The following is a 20,959-nucleotide window of genomic DNA, read 5'->3' on the forward strand; positions in this document are numbered from 1 at the left end:
CTGTTGATGGAGCTTTCTGTGCAGCCACTGAAATTGGGAGTACTGGTGTGGTATTTCATAACAAACCCGGTAGCTATGCTGGAGGTTTTGTTCACAAAAGTATCTCTTGTGATAGGTCCCGATATGGTATAATCTGAGTTGCTAGGGCGAGGGTCCAGTTGGTTCTAGAATAACAATGGGCTTAGGTTGTGCTTGAGAGTGATGCCCTCCAAGTGGTTCATAAAGGGATAACTTATAGCTAACAACTTCTACAGTTGCCTTTTACAGTTGTAACAATTTTGTAACTAATCTCTGTGTTAGAGATTTAATTAAGTACAATTAGTTACTAAGCTTAATTAGAGAAATGTATATATACTAAGTTGTATTCCTTACACGTTAAGAAAAAAATAATACAAACTTTTTTCTTTACATGGTATCACCGCCTTTCTGCTTCACCGCCTCTCGATCCTTCTTTTCTTGCGATTCCTTTTTCGATCTTTGCTTCTGTGATCCTCACTTCTCCAACCTTTGATCTTTGGTTATGGAGTCTTCGACTTCATCTCCTATGCAACCTGAAGGTGTTACCTCTAATCATGCAATTTCTTATCCCAATTTTGCAGCGATGAACCCTAATTCTTCAAATTCTCCGATCTCGTCAATTTCTTGCATAACTGTTCAGAATATCAATTGTATGGTTCCTACGAAGCTCAAGCATGACAATTACCTCGTCTGGAAAGCTCTCTTCGCTCTGATTTTCCAATGATACAAACTTACCGACATTGTTGATGGCTCGTAAGTTTGCCCACCACCTTATGTTCTTGATGAATCTGGTCAAATTATTGGAATTCCAAACCCTGCTTTCAAGATTTGGTATGAAAAAGATCTAAATATACTAATCTGGTTAAATTCACCTCTCACTAAGGACATTATTCCGTTCACCGTTAGTGTCACATCATCTCGAGATCTCTGGTTAAATCTTGAGCATCGATTTGGTGGCATTTCTACAACTCACATTCATCAGCTCTATTCTCATCTCCATTATGTGCACAAAGGCAATCTTTCTACCTCGGATTATTTGCAAAGAATTAAAGGCATTGCTGATTCATTAATGGCTGCTGGAGCTCCTGTCTCTGATCATGATATGATTACTGTTACTCTAAATGGATTACCTGATGAGTATAAGTCTTTCATTGACTATATCATGTTCAAGATCTCTACCATAACACTGGATAAACTTCATGGACTGTTGATAAACAATGAAGTTTTCATGAATAGCAAGAATAAAGGTGTGGCCTTTTCCGCTTCTAAGCCTTTTCAGGCCTTTGTTGTGCAATCTCAACCCCCTTTCCTTCCGATTACAATTTCCTCAAGCTTATGTTGCTCACCAGTCACCCTACAATGCTTCACCAAAGTTTCACAAAAATAATCGTGGTCGAGTATCCTTTCATCGCAACAATTATGGTAATTGTCATAAGAATTTCAATAATTCTTGTGGTAATTCTCACAATTGTGGTGGAACTCATGGAAACTATAGAAACAATTCTAGAAATCGCAATAATTTTGGTGGAAATCGTAACAATTTTGGTGGAAAAACTCCCTACCAAATTTGTAACTCTTTTGATCATGAAGCTATTGATTGTTATGAGCGAATGAATCATGTTTTTGCTAGAAAAATCCCTCCTGCAAAGTTAGCTGCTATGTGTGCTCACACCAGTTCTAAGCAATCTTCTCTTACTTGTTTGATGGACTTGGGTGCCGCATCCCATATTACTAATGGCATATCTGCCATTCAATCTCCATATCCATACTTTGGCGAAGAAAATGTGTATGTTGGTGATGGACAAGGTATGGCTATCCATCACATTGGTAATTCTACAATTTCAACACCACATGCTTCTTTCAGATTGAGTAATATTCTTCATGTTGCACAGATGAAATTCAATTCACTCTCTGCATATCAATTCTTGAAAGATAACTATTGTTCTTTGACCCTTGGTTCTAATGGTTCTGAAATCAAGTATCATTCTTCGGGGAGGATACTTTTTCGAGGGCCAATTAGAGAAGGATTTTATCCCTTTCAAGGTCTCTCCAATGTTCCTTCTTCACATTCTGGTCTTATTAGCACTAAAGCATCGTTAAAGACATGGCATAAAAGGCTCGGTCATTCTTCCTCTGCTATGTTTAGGACAATATTAAATAAGCATAGTCTTGATCACAGTGGTGACAAGCTTGTATCTTTCTTTTACACAGATTGTGCCATAGGTAAAAATCATAAGTTGTCTTTTGCCTCTTGTACTAGCTCTATTTCTACTAGTTTAGAGTTGATACATTGTGATGTTTAGGGTCCATCTCCAGTCACTTCTGTCAGTGGTTACAAGTTCTAATTGCTAATTGTGGATGAGTTTACTAAATACACCTGGTTATTTCCTATGAAACCTAAGTCTGAGCTTTTCTCTATATTTGTATCCTTCAAAGCTTATGTAGAAAACATGATTGGAAATAAAATAAAAGTCTTGAGATCAGATTCAAGGGGTGAGTTCACTAGTTCTATGTTAAATTCTTTTCTTTCAAGTAATGGAATCTCTCATCAATATAGTTGTCCTCACATTCCAAAACTAAATGGATGTGATGAAAGGAAGCACATGCATCTTACAGAGATTACAAGGACTCTTTTGGTTTCTTTTTGGGTTCCTCACAAGTTCTGGGTTGAAGCCTTTTCAACTGCTTTTTATCTTATCAACAGATTACCAATTTCTAGACTGGACAAATCTCCCTGGGAACTTCTGTTCAGGAAACCTCCAGATTATTCCAAATTAAAGGTGTTTGGATGCAGCTGCTACTACCCTTGGCTTAAACCATATGTTCACCAAAACTAGATGGTAAAAGCAAGCATTATGCCTTTCTTGGTTATAGCCTTCAGCACAAAGGATATCGCTGTTTACATCTTCAATCTCAGAGACTGTATATTTCAAGGCATGTTCTGTTCAATGAAGTGCATTTTCCTTTTCACGATGAACAGAAGCTTCACTTCTCATCACTGCCACAGTACATAGTGTTTGCATCTACTCCAGCATTTATTCTTCCATTTCCAACCTTTCAGTGTACTCCAGCATCTTCAATAGTGTCTTCATCACAGCTAGTAGCATCTCTATCCCCTGCAACATCTCAGCAATCATCATTTCAACAAGTACCATCGCAGTCATCATTTTCACAACTCAGTCACTCATTACCTTTACAATCAAGACTCTCATCTCAAATTCAACCACCTATTCCTACTAATTTTCATCCTATGATTACAAGGTCCAAAGCAGGTATATTTAAACCAAAAGCTCTCTCTGCAACAAAACATCCCATTGATATTGATACTTTTGTGCCTACCACTTATCTGCAAACATCCAAGCATGCTCATTAAAATCAACCAATGTTAAAAGAATTTCAAGCTCTAAAAAACACAGGTACTTGGACCTTAGTACCATATTTTACACATCAAAACATTGTAGGCTATAAATGGGTGTTTCGGATTAAACGAAAACCCGATGGTACAATTGACAGATACAAGTCTCACCTTGTGGCAAAAAGGTTTCACCAACAAAAAGGTATTGATTTTAAAGAAACCTTCAGTCCTGTTGCCAAACCAGTGACCAATCACATCTTATTAACTCTTGTTGACCAAAATGATAGGTTCTTAAATCAATTGGATATTAGCAATGTGTTTCTTCATGGATCACTGAAAGAATAGGTGTTTATGCAACAAAATCCTGGTTCGAGGCTATGCTGCTTCTAAGCTCTCCTCACTTTCACGATAAGAATAGGGGGCCGCATGATCTTTAATGTGGTGTATCCACGATAATATCATACCATTTCTTTCGATGGAGAAAGGATCCAAATCGCAGCAGCAAATACCAGTCTAGTAGATGTGCCCTCAATCTCCTCAACTGACCAAACTTCAGAGATATTGCCAACTCAGTTGGTCTCTTTATGGCTTAAAGCAAGCCCCTCGGGCTTGGTATGACAAACTTGGTCATACCTTACTCTCTCTTGGTTTTGCTAATTCTCAATCAGATTGCTCTTTATTTGTGCATACATTTCCTTCCCTTATAATAGTATTGGTGTGCGTTGATGACATCCTAGTCACCGGTCCAAATGCCTCTCATTGTCAAGCTTTTATTCACAAGCTCAGTTCTTTATTTCTTGTCAAAGATCTAGGGCCTCTCCACTATTTCCTTGGTCTTGAAGTACATCGATCCCTTGAAGGTATCTTCTTGTCACAAGGCAAATATGCCATGGATCTTCTAGTTAAGACAAAAATGGAAGGATGTAAACCTTATGCCACCCCTCTTGGCACTGCTAAATTGGATCACATTAGAGCTTTGTTGTCTAATCCAAATAAGTACAGGTCCATGTTGGTGCTATTCAATACTTAACATGGACAAGGCTATATCTTTCTTTTGTTGTGAACCAAGTTTGCCAATTTCTTCACTGTCCTTGAAATACTCACTTTTAGGCAATTAAACGTATTTTCCGGTTTCTCAAAGGTTCAGCTGATCAATGACTCTGGTTTAAAAATGGTTATATGTAACTTACAGCTTTCTCGGATGCTGATTGGGCTGTGTGTGTTATTGATAAAAGATCTACCTCTAGTTATTGTGTTTACTTGGGTCCCAATCTTATAAGTTGGAGTACTAAAAAGAAGCCCACTGTTGCAAGGTCTTCAACCGAAGCTGAGTATCAATCTTTTGTTCTCATTGCTGCAAAAATCACATGGATCTGTAAGATTTTCAAAGACATCAATTTTCCTCTTCTTTATATTCCTACATTATGGTGTGACAATGTTTCTGCCATATATTTAGCTTCAAATCATATGTTCGATGGGCGTACCAAGCATGTTGAGGTTGATTATTACTATATCCAGGAGCTTGTTCTTGCAGATTTAGTTAAAGTTTTGTATGTTAACATTGAAAACCAGATTGCAGATATTCATACAAAGTCGATATCCAAGACATGGTTCAAGTATCTTCAGTCCAAGCTTTCTCTAGGTCCCCTCCGTATAGCTGTCTTTTATAGTTGTAACAGTTTTGTAACTAATCTCTGTGTTAGAGATTTAATTAAGTACAATTAGTTACTAAGCTTAATTAGAGAAATATATATATATATATATATATATATATATAAATACTGAGTTGTATTCCTTACACATTAAGAAAGAAATAATACAGACTTCTTTCTTTACAGTTCAAGCTATTGGCAACATGCGTGGTGGCTCATCCACGCTGGACTTAGTTGTCGATGATATCAAAATTGGGCTACAAGGCTTCATTATATCTCAAATATGTCATTGGTAGATCCACCAAAATGTGGCGCATAGATTGGCCAAAGTTGGCCTTACGTTCATATTTTGACTCTTGTTAGTGTGAGGAGCCTCTAGATATATTCCAGGATGCACTTCTTGAAGGTTGTATGTTTCCATTTACATGTCCAAACAACAAGCACAAAGAACACTAAAATTGTTAAAAATAAAATAAAAATAAAAGCATACTATTAAACCCAAATAAAAATTGCCAACTAGAACAATTTTTAGTCTTAGGTCACTAACCAATAACTATAGTCGGTTTTCTTGGAGTAACATGGTTTGGCTGCTGTTCTCCTACTTTTGTCCCAATCCATTAAATTGTCTTCAATATCAAAATAGTCCGCCAAAGTAGCATAGTCATACTTTATCTTGTTCAGCTTCTAAGAAAGAGGTGAATAGACATACAAACCTCTTAAACACCTTGGTAGCCAAATTATCATCTGGTTTTTCCACTTCTACCAGCTCTGCTCGGAAGCACTTTAGGTAGGTCCTCAAACTTTCATCTTTAGACTGAGGGACCATCTACGCAAATGTCACTATACACTGAGTAGGTGTTTGTGAATATCTCAGCCAAAGTTTCAAAACAGTTGATGGATCTAGCTGGCACCTCTAAATATTATCTCATGGCCAGTCCCCCTATAGTAGATGAGAACATTTTGCACATATAAGCATCGTTGTTGATGTATAGCACCATGGCATTCTGGTAATGCATGATGTGGTAGTCACGGTTAGAATCGAAGCGAAATTATTTGAACCTCAATTAAGAAACTTCTCCGATATGGGTATTTCTTCGATTTCCATTGAAAGTTGTGTTCAAACTCGAACCATTGCCCTGCCTAAGGTGCGAGGTTAGTTGTCCATGACTAAGCTCACATGATTTTCTCTATCCGGGAGGTGTCATCGTTCTTGATCTCCAGAAAATTCAAGCTCGTCAAACCTCATACGAGGAGGTTTCGCCCTTAGTGCTCTTGTTGTACCTTGAGGAGGATTATGTAGATTTTTTGGTTCTTCTCCAGTAACCACATTTGTGACTTACTTACTTCTTATTGGGGCTCTTCTTGGATTAATGGCAATTGCTAGCGCCGGAACAGTAGGAAACATTATGGGGTCCCCTTCAAGGGTATGGTACTTATGTTTCCATATCAATAAACAAGAATCTAGGTTGAAGGGGTCATCCCACTCAAATTCTTTAGGTTTTTCCTTCGCTTCTCCATGTCTACAAAGTTGGAGTGGCTTTCTGCTTGAGCGGCACATACAATTTGGCTCTTTTGCAACTTCTCGACATAAATGTTGATCTTCGTCAAGGTTTCTCATAATTGATCTATGGAGGAAGGTGGTCTGTTGACTGGGTCTCCATCATTTTCAAGCATGGTTGTCACTCCTTATGGGTTGTTACTTGCCTCTGAAGTTGGTTCTAAGGCAGCGGGCTATTCACTCTTGAAATAACGAACGTATCAAAAGGCAGGTTATCTCCACCGGTGGAGTTAACGTTGGCGTTGATCGAGCTTTCCTCGGCATACATGTGAGTCGGCAGAGTGATCTAGTTGAGAAGAATAAAAGTTCGCTCTCAATGAAAGTACCAATTGTTAGAACCAAATTTGCGCACCTCTGTGAACGGTGGTTGACCACAAATTCGAGCAATTTACAAAACAGTAAACAAATGTTAGCAAGTCTAGGACCAGAGGGGTGTGTCAACCAAAGGCTCTTTGACTGTCAAGTTAGCGAGTAATTAGACTCTAGCAGTGGTCAAGAGATTTGAAGTATTTAGATTGCGTTACCAGAGATAAACTCTAGATGAGCGCATTTATAACGTGGGGAGATGGACCTTTTTAGGATGGAATTCTAGCTCTAAGCCCAGAGAATCCTAGAGGATATCGAAAGGTAGATATTGCATCTTCTTAGGAGTTATGATTACTTGCAGCACACGCCATTTCCTAGATTATAGGAATTCCAAGACTTATAGGACCTGATTATGTCCATATCCAAATTAAATCAATTGTCTTGTGAAACAATTATGGTCATCCAGCGAAGTAGCTAGGACTTGACCTAGTGCCCTAGAGTGGAGTGATGGTGGCAACACTACTCTCTCTGATACAGCTCTCCTCAAAGCTAGTGAGTCTATGACTGAACTTTTAAGGTAACTGTATTCAGATCAGTCTTACTCCACTCCCGGAAAATCATGGTCCCACAACAACTTCCCATGTTTCTCCTTAGTCAATGGGTTTTTATCCCACATTGGGTTTTACCATAGCAAGATTTTATGAGTTTTACCTTTTTATGCATTCTTCTATTGATTTGAGACTCACATTTGCTTATTGTGCCGACGACTTCATCAACTGAACTTCTTCATCACCGAAGACCTGATGCGCCATTTATTTGAGTATTTACACACTAAAGGAGGAGTGTTGCGGTCCTAAATAGGTTAGAAATGTGATTGTGTAAATCCTAGAGGATTCTATAGTATCTTTTAGTTAGTATTTAAGTTGTAATACCTAAAGGGTAAGGGATTTATCTTCCCTTCTACTATAAATAAAGGCACAATGAGGTGAGAAATCACACCTCAGAATTCACGCAATTCTCTCTATGCTTTGCCGCACCCTCTCTCTTAGTCTCTCTATAATTCTTCAATCAAATAGGCCTACAACATATTCTTCATTGTGCATGAATTTCTCTATATATATGCATATGCATATTACATACCTATGTATGTACTATAGGTATGAGCCGAGACATTTTGTACCAAAACTTATGTACTGATACATTCGCACCGAAATTTATGTACCTATACATCGTACCCAAACTTATGTACTGATGCAATCGTATCAAAACTTACGTACTGATATTTCCGTACCTACGAGTTTTTTTTTTATTTTTTTTAAATACATTATTTTTGTATTGTTGTTGAATTTTTTTATTAAGAAATTGAAATTGAATAATGCTTTATCTATTAATATGATTGAAGCACAAAAAATACACATTAATGATGGATCAGTAAAGAATTTCGGATGGTAAGTTTATAAATAATAAATATGCTACAAATACTTAAATATGGTAAGTTTTTTTTTTTTTTGTCAAAAAAAAAATGTTAGATTAGCAACCGACGAGGTCTGAACTCACGTCACCATGCAAGGGCTCAACTTCTTCCACCACTGTGGTAAATGGCCACTTGCAAATATGGTAAGTTTTAATAATATGGAATTAAATTAGATTTATAAAACCTTTCCAGGTTAAAATCTAAAAAGAATCTTATTTAAGTCCTAAAGCCTAAAAACCCTTAAAATATATGATTCTTTCTACTAGTCTTCCAGTCCTTTGATAAGCTAGCGTAGTTGTAATGTACTAGCCTTTCTACACGCGCTCATGTGCATGCGAAAAGCTTTTTTTACATCACGGCAAGCTACGCGCGGTGTGTGGAGTTATTTTTTCATTTTACATTTGTTCACGCATAAAGACATTCTTATAGTTACCATGCGCTAAGCGCATTGTGCAATGTTTAATTTTAATATTTGTACTTGTCAAGAGACATTCTTTCATTTTAATTTTGTTTAGCTAAAAGTTTGTATACACTTTTGCACCGTTAGATTTTAATTAACATACCACAAGCTTCTCACCTTGAAAGAGAAAAGCACATAAACGAAATGAAGCTAAACATGATGATCCTGATCAATCTCTCATATACAATGCCACAAAAAATGAAACTTTATGTCCAAATGATAGCAAAAAAAATTCAAACATTCAATTACCCAGAAAACAACAATGAAAAATTTATTAAATTAATTAAAATAAACTCATTAGCAAAAGGAACATAAAAATGCAAATTTCTGCAAAACTAATTAAAAATAAACTAATTAATGCACAGGAAGAACAACCTTTTGAATTAATCTAAAGAGATACAAACTAAAAATATTAAGATTGATAGGAGGAAATGATTGAAATTGATAATTGAGAATAAAAGATTAAGATTGAGAGTTGAGAAGTTGTACTGAGGAAGACTCTTTGTTGATTTGGCTCTCTATTTCATCATCCGCCTCGCCCTCGTTCTCTTCTCCTTGATTTTTTCAATGAACGGAGAAACAATTTGCTATAAAATATATTTGTGTAATCAAATAATATGTTGCCAACCTGGTTGAGAAGACATTTGGAATTTCGTAAGATGGAGACTCTATGCACGCTTCTCTTTTCTGATTCTTGAATTTAAATGAGATTTGTATAAGGATATATTGTGACGATCCATCCCTACTTTTCACTAGAATTTCTTTTTCATTGATGTGTTTTGACGTTTTTACCCTTTTTGGACAAAAGTGGAATCTGACGTGGACGTGGTTTCGGCTTTCAATTTCTTTTTCCTGGTTTCGTACTTAAATTGTACTCGCCGTCACAAACGCGTGGACGCAAGTTAGACCCAAAACAAATTTGTAACGAAAAAGTTATGCTCTGTTAAAGTACGTTAACTATAGGGTATATTTGCTCACATGCGTACAAATTTGCAGTGTCAGAACACTGTTAGGAGGACAGATTTTGTACATTTAAAATTGTGCAAAATCCATCCTTTCCCTAATTGGTGGATCTGATCCCCTTCCTTCACAACCATCCACCAATCAAACTTTTGTTTTTCCCTTGAATTCCTTCTCACAAGCCAATCAATTGCTTTCCCTCTTTTGAAAGCAACCAATCAAATCATCACCATCAAACCCTTCACCCAATCAAAGAGCACCTTTTTCTCTCTTTCTTCTCCTTCTCTCTCTCAAACTCAAAACCTCTCTCACTCTGCAACTCCCTCTTAACTTCACACCAAAACACATAAACGTGACAAACAAACCTCACCATTGGATTCTCCTTGAATCCACGAACACAACCATACCACTGGATCACAAGTTGACCGAGTTTTGGACGTCGAACTCGGAAAGTCTGAACTTAGGGAGTTTGAGTTCAATGTTTTCAAACCGAGTGGAGGAGTTTTGAAGGTCGGGGAAGCTTTCTTACAACTCCCCGAGGCCTTTAGTGAAGGTTTGGTGAAGAAACAACCTCGAAATACAAGGTTTCGAGAAGTCCCAGTTTTAGCCGTACCTTTCGAGGCTTTTTCAAGCCACCTCCGTCCACTTTTTGGACTCCAAAAAGGTATAACGCGATTCTGCTCTTCATAAGCTTCATTTCCATATAAATTTTGTGGGAAATAGTTGAGCAATGAGCAAGTTATGAAGGTTTGAAATTTTACCCAGAATCCAACAAGCTCAGACGATGGTGAACGGCAACGATAGGCGAGGACCACCGGAGAAGACGATGGAGTATTCTAATGGCATCAGGTAACACTGCTAAACTATGTTAGTTATTTAATGGAATATTCCTGACGGACATCAAGGGTTTGCCTGCGCATGGTGGTGCATATGGTCGTGCCTTAGCCTGCGCATAAGGGCGCATTTGGCCTCTGATTTGCTTTCTGTCAATTTGTGTAGGTCTGTGATGTCGAGTAGATCGATTTCATATATTTAAACCCTAGGTTTGAGCAAACTATAGGGGGTTTTATTTAAGTTTCCGTATATGTGTTATTAATTAATTTAAAATAATTATTTCACATATAGGGGAAACGTATCCCGCGGACTTGAGGGGTCAGGCAAGGCTCGGCGGTTACGATCCGATGACGTATTTGTGAGTAGGCAGTTTGTTTTTATACCTATACGTAGTTATAGTTTCCATAAATGCGTACTTACTTCATTTTTATGCTTATATTACCAAGCATCGTTATTGTGATATTAAATGTGATAAATGTTGCTATATGGTTAGGATATTACTGTCATGACTTTCATACATATTTGTACATGCTCATCATTGCTGCACCTCAGTGTTAGTACTCACCCCAGCGCCAGGGCCAGTCCTTCACGTGTATGTTCACATCCGCACCATTCGCTCACCTTGGATCCAAGTTAGGTGTCAGTCATGTCGTACATGTTGCATTAGGCAATTTCGACTCGTATGTGACCGTGCTTCGACACCAACCTTTACGTGATTGTAGTACTATAGCATATTGATTACACCCAGTCATGTTCGTGTAAGAAATTATCTATAGGAACTATTGTGTTAGTTTAGTTGGATGTGCACTTAGTTATACTTGATTATCACATGATTATATTATTGATGCATTTGATATATCATGACTTGGCTATTTCTGGTTATATTGTTGTTGTACTTTTGTTACATAATTACGTAGTATGTTTTACGGAAACTATACTTGTTTTACAACGAGGGGTTACTATGTTTGAAAATAAAGGTTTTCTTACAAACATTGTTTTGCTGACCCACTCAACTTTGTTTTTCGCCCCTCCAGATTTAGTAGCTGTGCTTACGTGTAAACAAGGATTCTGGCAAATTTTAGGAGATGGTTATCTTCAGTGGTATGACCCTCATCCTATTTACTATATTGTTATATGCTCTGACATCACATGTGAAATAAGTTCAATCCCGCTCATCCGCGCACTCTTTTGACTAGGCACTTTTAGGTTTAAATTTATTCACATCCTTTTTCCACTACATTACACTTTATAGCATCGTCACCCTCCAAGTGTCGGCCAGCACAACTCGATTCAAAGTCCAAGTGGACATTCCGGGTCAGAGTGTGTCATATTGGCAATTCAGTTTGATAGAAACTACATTTTGATGAACATGGGTGTAGTTTTTCAATTTTTCACGTTCTCTTTTTTATTTGAGGGTTTTAGCACGTCTCTTTTTTATTTGTTTTTCTTTTCATTTTTTTTTCCAATAAAATGATTTTTTACAAAATCATCCAGCTTTTTGTTATTGTATTTTTGTATTTTTTTTTTTTTTTATGTATTAGATATGGTCAGTTTTAGATTTTTTTTGCATTAGGAATATTTTAGTTCAATTATTTTGTGTGTGAAGCTTTGAGACACCCAAACTGACTTCTGGCTTTCTGATATTAGAGAATAAAACGAATTTTAAATTGGATTTTTTTTTTTACAAAATTACCCTTGTGTTTTTTTATGTATTTAGTCCCATTAATCTTGACTCTACCATGATCTAGGGGTGTGATATTTTGGAGTGTTGGAATTGGTTAATTAGTCTGAGGAGATTATTCGGTGGTTGGTGTTTGGTTTGTCGAGATTATGGAAATGTAGGAATTGTATGGTTTTTGAGAAACGGTTGATACATCCAATGGAAGCACTAAATTTGCTTCACCAACAAGAATTGGAGTTAAGGGAGATGGAGCAGTGGGCTGCGGCAAAGGTGGATGAGCAGCGGAAGCTTTCAAAGCCACCTGCTGTGAAAAGGACATGGGAACGCCCTCCTTTTCGTGTGGTGAAGTTTAACTGCGATGGCGCTTGAAGTAAGGGGATGGGAGGTTTTGGATGGGTTGCAAGGGACTTCACTGGGATTCTTAAGGCAGCAGGTGGTGTCGGCAAGTACCCATGTGTGTCCAGCTTAGTGGCGGAGGCAGAGGAAGTTAGAGCCGCGGTAGGGGTGTGCGTGGAGCATGGCTTCCGAGACGTGCATATAGAGTCGGATTCTAAAAATCTTATTGCGATGATAAATAGTAATTTGCAGAGTGAGGTAATGATAGAAGGCATCCTTTTCGATATTCGAATTCTGCAGCAACAATTGAGGTTTATTGAGTTTCGTTATGTTTCTCGTGATTGTAATAAAGCAGCCCATTTAGTGGCGTCATTTGTGTCTAAGGACGGTGGCTCTCATGTTTGGTTTAGGTTTGAGTTAGAGTGGTTATTCAATACTTTGGCAGCTGATGTAAATGTTTTCATTCGTATTTAATGAAATTTTTATTGTTGAAAAAAAAAATGTTCATTTTTAGATTTTTTTTTGTTTTAGGAATATTTTAGTCCAATTATTTTTTTTTGTGAAGCCTTGAGACACCAAAATTGACTTATAACTTTCTAATTAGAGATAATCAAGTTGTGTGATTGGAATCCAGATCCTCGCCGTTCCATGAATTGTATCTGTTCATTATACATCATGCGGTCAAAAATTATTTTAAATGTTTTTATATAAAATTAAATACAAACAGTATCTGACAAAAACTAACCGCACGATTCACAGATTCTCAGGATCCTCATCAAAAAGATCCGGAGATGATCCTGTTGGGTTTGACCGAGTCTCAGAGTTCAGACCTCTCATGCTCTGCATATATTTGGAGGGAACCAACTTTCCATAAGCTCGATTCATCATGGCAAGTCTTAGATGCATCGTATACGTGTTAGCCATGAGCCTTTTCAACCCAATTAGCTGCCTTCTTAATTATGATCATTCAAACTCCAAGCCTGCATATGAGTCACAACAAAAGGCCTTGTTTGTGTTTGGGGCCTCACTATTTGATCCCGGCAACAATCAATACCTTAATTTGAGCGTCGCTGCAATGAACTGGCCATATGGGGAAACCTTCTTCCGCCATCCCACTGGAAGATTTTCCGATGGACGCTTAGTCCCGGATTTCATTGGTAAGAGGATTTATTTTATTTTATTTTGTTGCATTGGCAGGATCGAATTTTGACTTATCCTGATTCAGTTCTTCAGTCTCCTTGTCACTAAGATGTTAGCTGTGTTAGTAGATTTGTAACAATATTGACATATTCAAGCGTATATTGATACAAATTCTAGCAGAAGTTACAAATTTAGTGTCACCTAATGTTGCTTTGCAGCTAATTTTGCAAAATTGGCTATGCTTCCACCATACCTGCAATCTGGTCCGCGTGTATTTACTGATGGCGCCAACTTTGCTTCAGCTGGATCTGGAGTTCTTGTTGAAACTGGTCCAAGAACTGTTAGTACTCATCTTTATCTGCAAATTAATCGAGCATTTTATGAATGAAATTGGGAATGATAAAGAATATTGGAATCCCACGTCAGAAACTTCGACGTATTAACGGGTCATTTTCTGTTTCTTTGATTTTTCTCTTTAATTATGATGTACTATTTGTTTCTCAGCTAAGTTTTCCAAAGCAGTTGAGCTATTTTAAGAAGGCGACGAAGTTGCTGGAACAGCAACTGGGTAATGTAGAAGCCAAGAGTTTGTTGAAAAGATCTGTTTACTTGATCAACATGGGAACGAATGATTATTCTACCTTCTACAATACTAATCCAAATGCCACTGAGTCTCACCGGCAGGATTTCGTAGCAACTGTGATCGGAAACTTGACAAGTGTGCTCCAAGTACGAAATAGTACTTTTAGACCAATATTTGACATATTATGTTATTAGACTGTTGTGTTTAATCACGTAATTTCTCTATTTTGTAGGAACTATATAATTTAGGAGGAAGGAAAATTGCATTTCAGAATGTAGGACCTCTAGGCTGCAGACCTGCAGATAAGCAAGGCTACCCTCAAGCTGATGGTGGGTGTGTTGGAGGACTCTCAGCTCTGGCCAGGTTACATAATAAAGCTCTAGCTAATATCCTCAAAAATTTGGAGAGCCAGAAACCAGGATTCAAATATTCAATATTTGAATATTATGATGCAATTGATGACAGGGTAAATAATCCTTCAAAATATGGTACGTCGCCTATCAACTGGCTCTGACCATTACAATATACATACAAGAATGATTTAACCTAGGCCAAAACATATATATTGATTGGAATTGCTCTTTGTTTCATTATTGTGAAAGGCTTCTACAATAGTACGGATGCCTGTTGTGGTACTGGAGCATATCGGGGATCAAATTGCGGCGGAGAAAATGGAACGGAAACATATGAACTGTGCAGCAACCCTGGAGATTATGTGTGGTTTGATGGCGTGCATACGACTGAAAGGTTAAACCTCCAATTAGCAGACCTAATATGGAGTGGAACACCAAATGTCACAGGGCCTTATAATGTCCAACAGCTATTTGAATTGGATTAGCTACCGTTCGTGAATCGTGTGCATCTTTGAACAATTTGAGATTCCTTTGACATTAATTCATGAGTCCTTTTTTTTTTTTTTTTTTGGTAATAAAAGCTTTTGTTGTAATGGTTTTCAACGTTTTGAGAGCCAGCTAAGCTCCCTTCTTTACTAAATTACTATGCGATTGTTGAGTAAAGAGGCAAATACGAAAATACACCACCAAGAAAAGAAGAGCAACCTTCTCCTCCGCGGTGGTTGAAGATTAATGTTGACGAAGCGTTCTGTGCTGCCACTGACATTGGGGGTACTGGTGTAGTATTTCGCAACAAAGCCAGTAGCTATGCGGGAGGTTTTGTTCACAAAGTATCTCATGTGACAGGTCCCGATGCGGTAGAGGTCTTAGCTGATGGGGAGAGGGTCCAGTTGGTGATCTAGAATGACAGCGGACTCAGGTCGCGCTCGAGAGTGATGCCGTCCAGGTTCTTCAGGCTGCTGGCAGCCTGCGTGGTGGCTCATCCTAGCTGGACTTGGCTGCTGATGATATCAAAACTGGGCTACAATGGTTCGTTACATCTCAAGTATGTCATGTTGGTAGATCTACCAATTATAAGGTGGCGCAAAGATTGGCCAAAATCGGCCTTTATCTTCATTTTTTGAGTCTTGTTAGTTTGAGGAGTCTCAGGATATATACCAGGATGCACTCCTTGAAGATTGACAAATGTTTAGTGTAAGGTCATTAACTAATAATCACAGTTACTTTAAGCAATTGGTCTTTCAAATTGGACGACCATCAGCACCCATATCCAGTAAGGATACCATACAGTGCCATTTTCTCCGAAAGACTTCTCTTACTTGTGTCCAAATACCTGATCAAAGTGTAAGGGAAAATCATCTAATAGAAAATCATTCTCCTCCGTTGTACTGAGTTCAAACTTTACACATATTTGGCCTTCCTAAACTGAAAAATAAAAATTAAAAATTAAAAAAAAAATCACCGAGCCTTCAACGTCTATTGATAGGTTCTACATTTCGGAATTATGAGCAATCATGTCCCACTAACATAGTAACAGGGATGCATGCCATGATCCCAAAAACTTTGACTTTGCAGTCCACATCCAATTAACATGAAAGATTACATTTAGGCGACAATCTTACAAGCTGGAGTATTAACATACATGATACAGGCACCACGAGGGGGAAGGCATCTCATATTTATTTTCTTTGTATTGGTAATAGGAGGAATTGAATTGCATTTGTAATGAAAGGAAATGAAAAGACAATGTTTTAAATCAATAAAAGAAAAGAATTGTTATTAGCACTCCAAAAATCTCATTCTACACTCCAAACTTTCTATATTATGAAAGAAAAATACACTTGTGAGGAGTGTAAAATGAGATTTTTGGAGTGCCAATAACACTTCCCTAAAAAAATAATAAAAAGTATTTAATAGTTAATTAAAAATTATTTGAAGAAGCTATCAAATTTGATAGCAACCATCTTCGCTGTCAAATTTGATAGCAACCATCTTTGTTGTCATTTCATGTCATGTCACATATGAATTAACTGTTATTGTTGATGTGAACTTTTTGAAATCTCATTTGTAGATACTCTTACAATTGTGTTGGGAGTGGTTGTGTAAGAGGTTTTTGCCTCTAATTTTTTTTTTTTTATTCATAAAAATTGGGTTTGGTTATTGGCATTTCACAACTGTCATCACACACTCCTCTCAAAACAATTTTTTTTCTTTTATTTTTATAAACTTGGGGTGTATGATAACTTTTTTGAAGTGTCAGTAACAACTTAAAGAAAATTAAGAGGGAGGATTTTTTATGAAGTTTCAATAACAACTTATTCGGTCATATGATTTGTTTATCGTGAGATGAGAATTTATACACTCGGTTGCATATAAAACATTTTTTAAGGCCGGAAAGAAATTAAAAATGTATAAATTTAAATTCAAAACTAAAATATGTCTAAAATGATTTTTTGTTGTTATTTTAAAAACGATTTTAGTTCTATTTCTTTAAAAATACCTCGACAATGTAATATAACATCCACAACAAAAACATCAACTTATTGCTGTAATAATAATGCTTAATTTTTATTATTAGCTATAACTTTTAATTATTATTAATATATGACTCTAGACTGTAAACTTTAGCGATAATTTCATTTCTCGTAATTGGAATATTGAATATTAACATCACACGTTGCACCATTAAACATGAAAGTATGGCACCCAAAAGTAACAACGATAATGGTCAATTCTAATACCTTTGTTCAAATGATACAGTAGAATTTTCCTAATTAAAAAGAAAAAATTAGATAGTCACGTGGTTCTATGGCTTTGAAATTTTTTCTTTTTTTGTAAATGAGAGATTTTAAATTCGACTCTTGTGGATGGTAAGTTAAATATCAAATTATTATAGCTAGTCTATTGTGTGACTTTGACTAATTTTACTGATTTGTGTAAATATATAGTAGTATTATAAAAGCAGTTAATCATAAGGTATGGTGTTGATTAATTGCTCCACAACCTCTGAAGGCTTGAACCTTACACATCCTACATGAAAGAGTTATTTTGTCTGTATGCATATATAAAATAAATAAATAAAAGACTGGAGAAGATGTAGATGGGAAAATGAATTGGCAAAAGTGTTATGCCACAAATGGAAAAAGATAAAAAGATTGATCATATAGAGAGAGAGAGAGAGAGAGAGAGAGAGAGAGAGAGAGAGAGAGTTTTAGAAGGTAAAGACACATATATATATATATATATATATATATATTTCACTTTTTGGAAAATACAGTCAGAAAACCATCTCCATGTTTTCAACATGTTTGTGTTTGTGCAGAAAAAGTAAGGTGCCAAAATGCATAGGTGGAGATTAATCCAAACAACTCAATTCCACATCACAAATTCCAGATTGATCAGAACCATTAGAAAGAAAGGCTTATCTCACAATTTAAGCAAACCACCTTTCCATTTTTCACTGATCACTCTCTCTCTCTCTCTCTCAATTATTGTTATCTCTCTCTCTCTCTCTAATCTCTCTCTCTGAGGTCTTTTTCCAAGGGACGGGCACAGACCCACCACGTGCATATCCTAGTCTCACTTAAGAAAACAACTCCCTGCCTAATTAGAGAACAGATGAGTGTCCTTTAGATAACTTTTAAATCTCAATTCCCTATCAAATCTTTGTATGGTAAGTAGAACAAAACTTGTCATATCTTTCTTTAAAAATAAATGTCAAATTTTGTGGATTATCCAAGTAATTCGGGTTTTTTTTTTAATTTACTGTGTTTCAGATTCAAACAATTCTCTTATTAGCTTAGGATAATAATATTGTTGTAAGAAGAATAAATGTAAACCCTCCAAGCATATTCATCCAATTTTATTTTTACCTACACCAAAACAACCTAAGAATTTGTATACTAATTCATGCGGTAATTTTAATTTGTTTAATATTTGGTCCCATGCATCTTGAACTGGGTATGTAAGAAATCACCATGTAAACATCTTAAGGGGTTCCTAACAACAAAAACTCATGTTTAAAATGTTAAAATATTATTTACATTAGTTTGTGGAAGGTGGCAAAAGCGAGAACGAAAAAAGGGTTGAAGTGTCTGCGGGTATTGACAAAATACTCTCTCCGATCCGCCAATCTGCGAATGATTGGCTTGACGCGCTAGACACGTCGTGTCGCCGCCGAAACAAAATAAAATTCACGTGGAGGATATGAAAGCTCCACGTTATGCCACGTCATCCAGACGGTATAGATGGGCCGACGTGGAAAAGTATTTCCCACTCGATCTTACCATATTTCCTCACAACCGTACTCATATTTAATTAAAATAATTCCTTTTTTTTTTTTTTTTTTCTTAACAAACGATATTATGTACACTAAAAGGAAAGATGTAGGTTTAGTCTTACAATCGGTTAGTAATTTCATAGTTCATATTCGTATTTGACGAAAATCGAACCTAAAATTTTTTTTACAAGTAAAAAGGAATATCACTAAATCGTAATAGACAGCTCAAGCAAGAAATAATGAAAGATGGGACGGTGAATCGGTGAGGAAATATAAATTGACGTGTGGATGGAGGATACAGCTAACCATGTTGAATAGGTTGCCCACTTCAACTCAATTGAGTCATTTCTTATGTTTGGTAGGTTGAATTATACATCTAATCAATATTTCTATGCACATCCCATATATCAAACCATCATTGCTCCACGTAATTGACCAAAAAAAATAATTTCCTTCTATTTCTTCTTTATATATGTAAAATAATATTCATAGATAAAATTCAATCATACATAAAAAAATGACTATAAAACATCAAACTTATCGGTAGTTAAAACTACCCAAAAAAGAGAACTAGAATGTGGCCAAACCGCATAACTATGGAGGACATCACACTGATAACCACGTAGCTCATATCACCAATGTTGAGCATAACTAATAGCCAAGCTCATACAACCCATAAAAATTCAAAAACCCTAAATTAACCTATCATTCTAAACTGTGACTGCCACCAAAGATCGAAGATGCACTACCATTGAATATATCATATAAGTCCATGAAGAACCTGTCGATTAATTGACAGATCTATAGATCCGAACTCCAATGATCTAACTGCACATAAAAAAAAATTAATAGTCATTTTTTAAAAAGAATGCCAAAAACATGAGTATGTCATAGCAAAGCCATTCAAAAGGAAGATCGAAGTTTAGAGAAAATAGAAAATCAATGAGATAGGAATTGGGAGTAGAATTGGAATAAGGGAGGAATAGAAAAATAGTGATATATAGGGTACTCAGATATGATCACGGCTCAAATAAGAGCAGGTGATTTGTTACACAATTTGTTAACTGGACACGGAATGATACAAAGATAATAGGTTTTGGTTCAACCCATTAACGAATCGGGCTGTTATCGAGTCATCCGTTAACAGTTTGGATTGTTATCGGATCACACGTTGAGAGCCCGTTAGGATAAGGGGTATGACACGTAAACGATACAAACATGACCTGTTTGTCAGGTCTAGACATTAGTCATGTCAATTTCTTGCATGCCTATTAATCCGACACGAATTGTTAATGAGTGGGGTCATTATGAGTCACCTGAAGTGGCGGAGCTAGAATTTCATAACAATGAGTGTGACAAAGAAGTTCAAATATTGGTTGTTCACACATACTTTAGGTCATGCGCATATCTATCATAGATATAACTTTAATGTCAAATTCGAATCCTGTCTAATGTTGAAAAAGTTCTCGAATTCGAATCCCAGCCTCAATGGTCGATAACAAAGTTCTTTGTGCTCCATAGTCTTCTTTCTAAGCCAAATATAACTAAACATGTATGTTTATTTTATTGTAGTTACATATCAAATACTCTAATCAATGCACGTTAATTTATACTGGTCTTAGTGTATATCATGTTTGTCCTTAATTATTTGCAAAAAATAGTATCAAATACACATGAGCTTTATTATCTATGTATGAATTCCTTGGGCCAGATACTAAAATTTAGTGATAACAAAGGCATGTTGTTGGAGCCTGAGGCATGCATTCCCCCCACCTTGCCACCACTAGTGGTCACTTGTCAAGAACTTGTTAAGATAAGAGATTTGAAATGACACACACAATTAGTTAAAATAATGAATATGACACGAAAACAATGAATATGACACGAAAACAATGAACATGACAAACACAACTCATTTGTCAGGTCTAGCTCAAATAAAATCATCATAATGAATAATATTATTCATTACG

The 20,959-nt window shown here is 36.5% G+C and overlaps 1 protein-coding gene across 1 annotated transcript; it reads left to right on the top strand.

Annotated features, from left to right (window-relative positions):
- Positions 1–13,456: 13,456 nt before the first annotated feature.
- LOC137739867 (GDSL esterase/lipase 1-like) lies at positions 13,457–16,091 on the top strand. The gene is made up of 5 exons (XM_068479596.1): positions 13,457–13,791; positions 13,993–14,114; positions 14,279–14,503; positions 14,590–14,845; positions 14,960–16,091. The coding sequence occupies exons 1-5, from the start codon at positions 13,521–13,523 to the stop codon at positions 15,193–15,195; spliced, it is 1,110 nt and encodes a 369-aa protein (XP_068335697.1). The 5' UTR covers positions 13,457–13,520; the 3' UTR covers positions 15,196–16,091.
- The last annotated feature ends 4,868 nt before the right edge of the window (positions 16,092–20,959 follow it).

This window comes from Pyrus communis, chromosome 7, assembly GCF_963583255.1.
Source record: "Pyrus communis chromosome 7, drPyrComm1.1, whole genome shotgun sequence".
NCBI lineage: Eukaryota > Viridiplantae > Streptophyta > Magnoliopsida > Rosales > Rosaceae > Pyrus > Pyrus communis.

Coding starts and splice junctions, on each gene's coding strand:
- LOC137739867 (XM_068479596.1), top strand. CDS start 13,521: ATGGCAAGTCTTAGATGCATCGTATACGTGTTAGCCATGAGCCTTTTC. Junction 14,504..14,589: donor ACTTGACAAGTGTGCTCCAA/GTACGAAATAGT, acceptor TCTATTTTGTAG/GAACTATATAATTTAGGAGG. Junction 14,846..14,959: donor AAATAATCCTTCAAAATATG/GTACGTCGCCTA, acceptor TTATTGTGAAAG/GCTTCTACAATAGTACGGAT.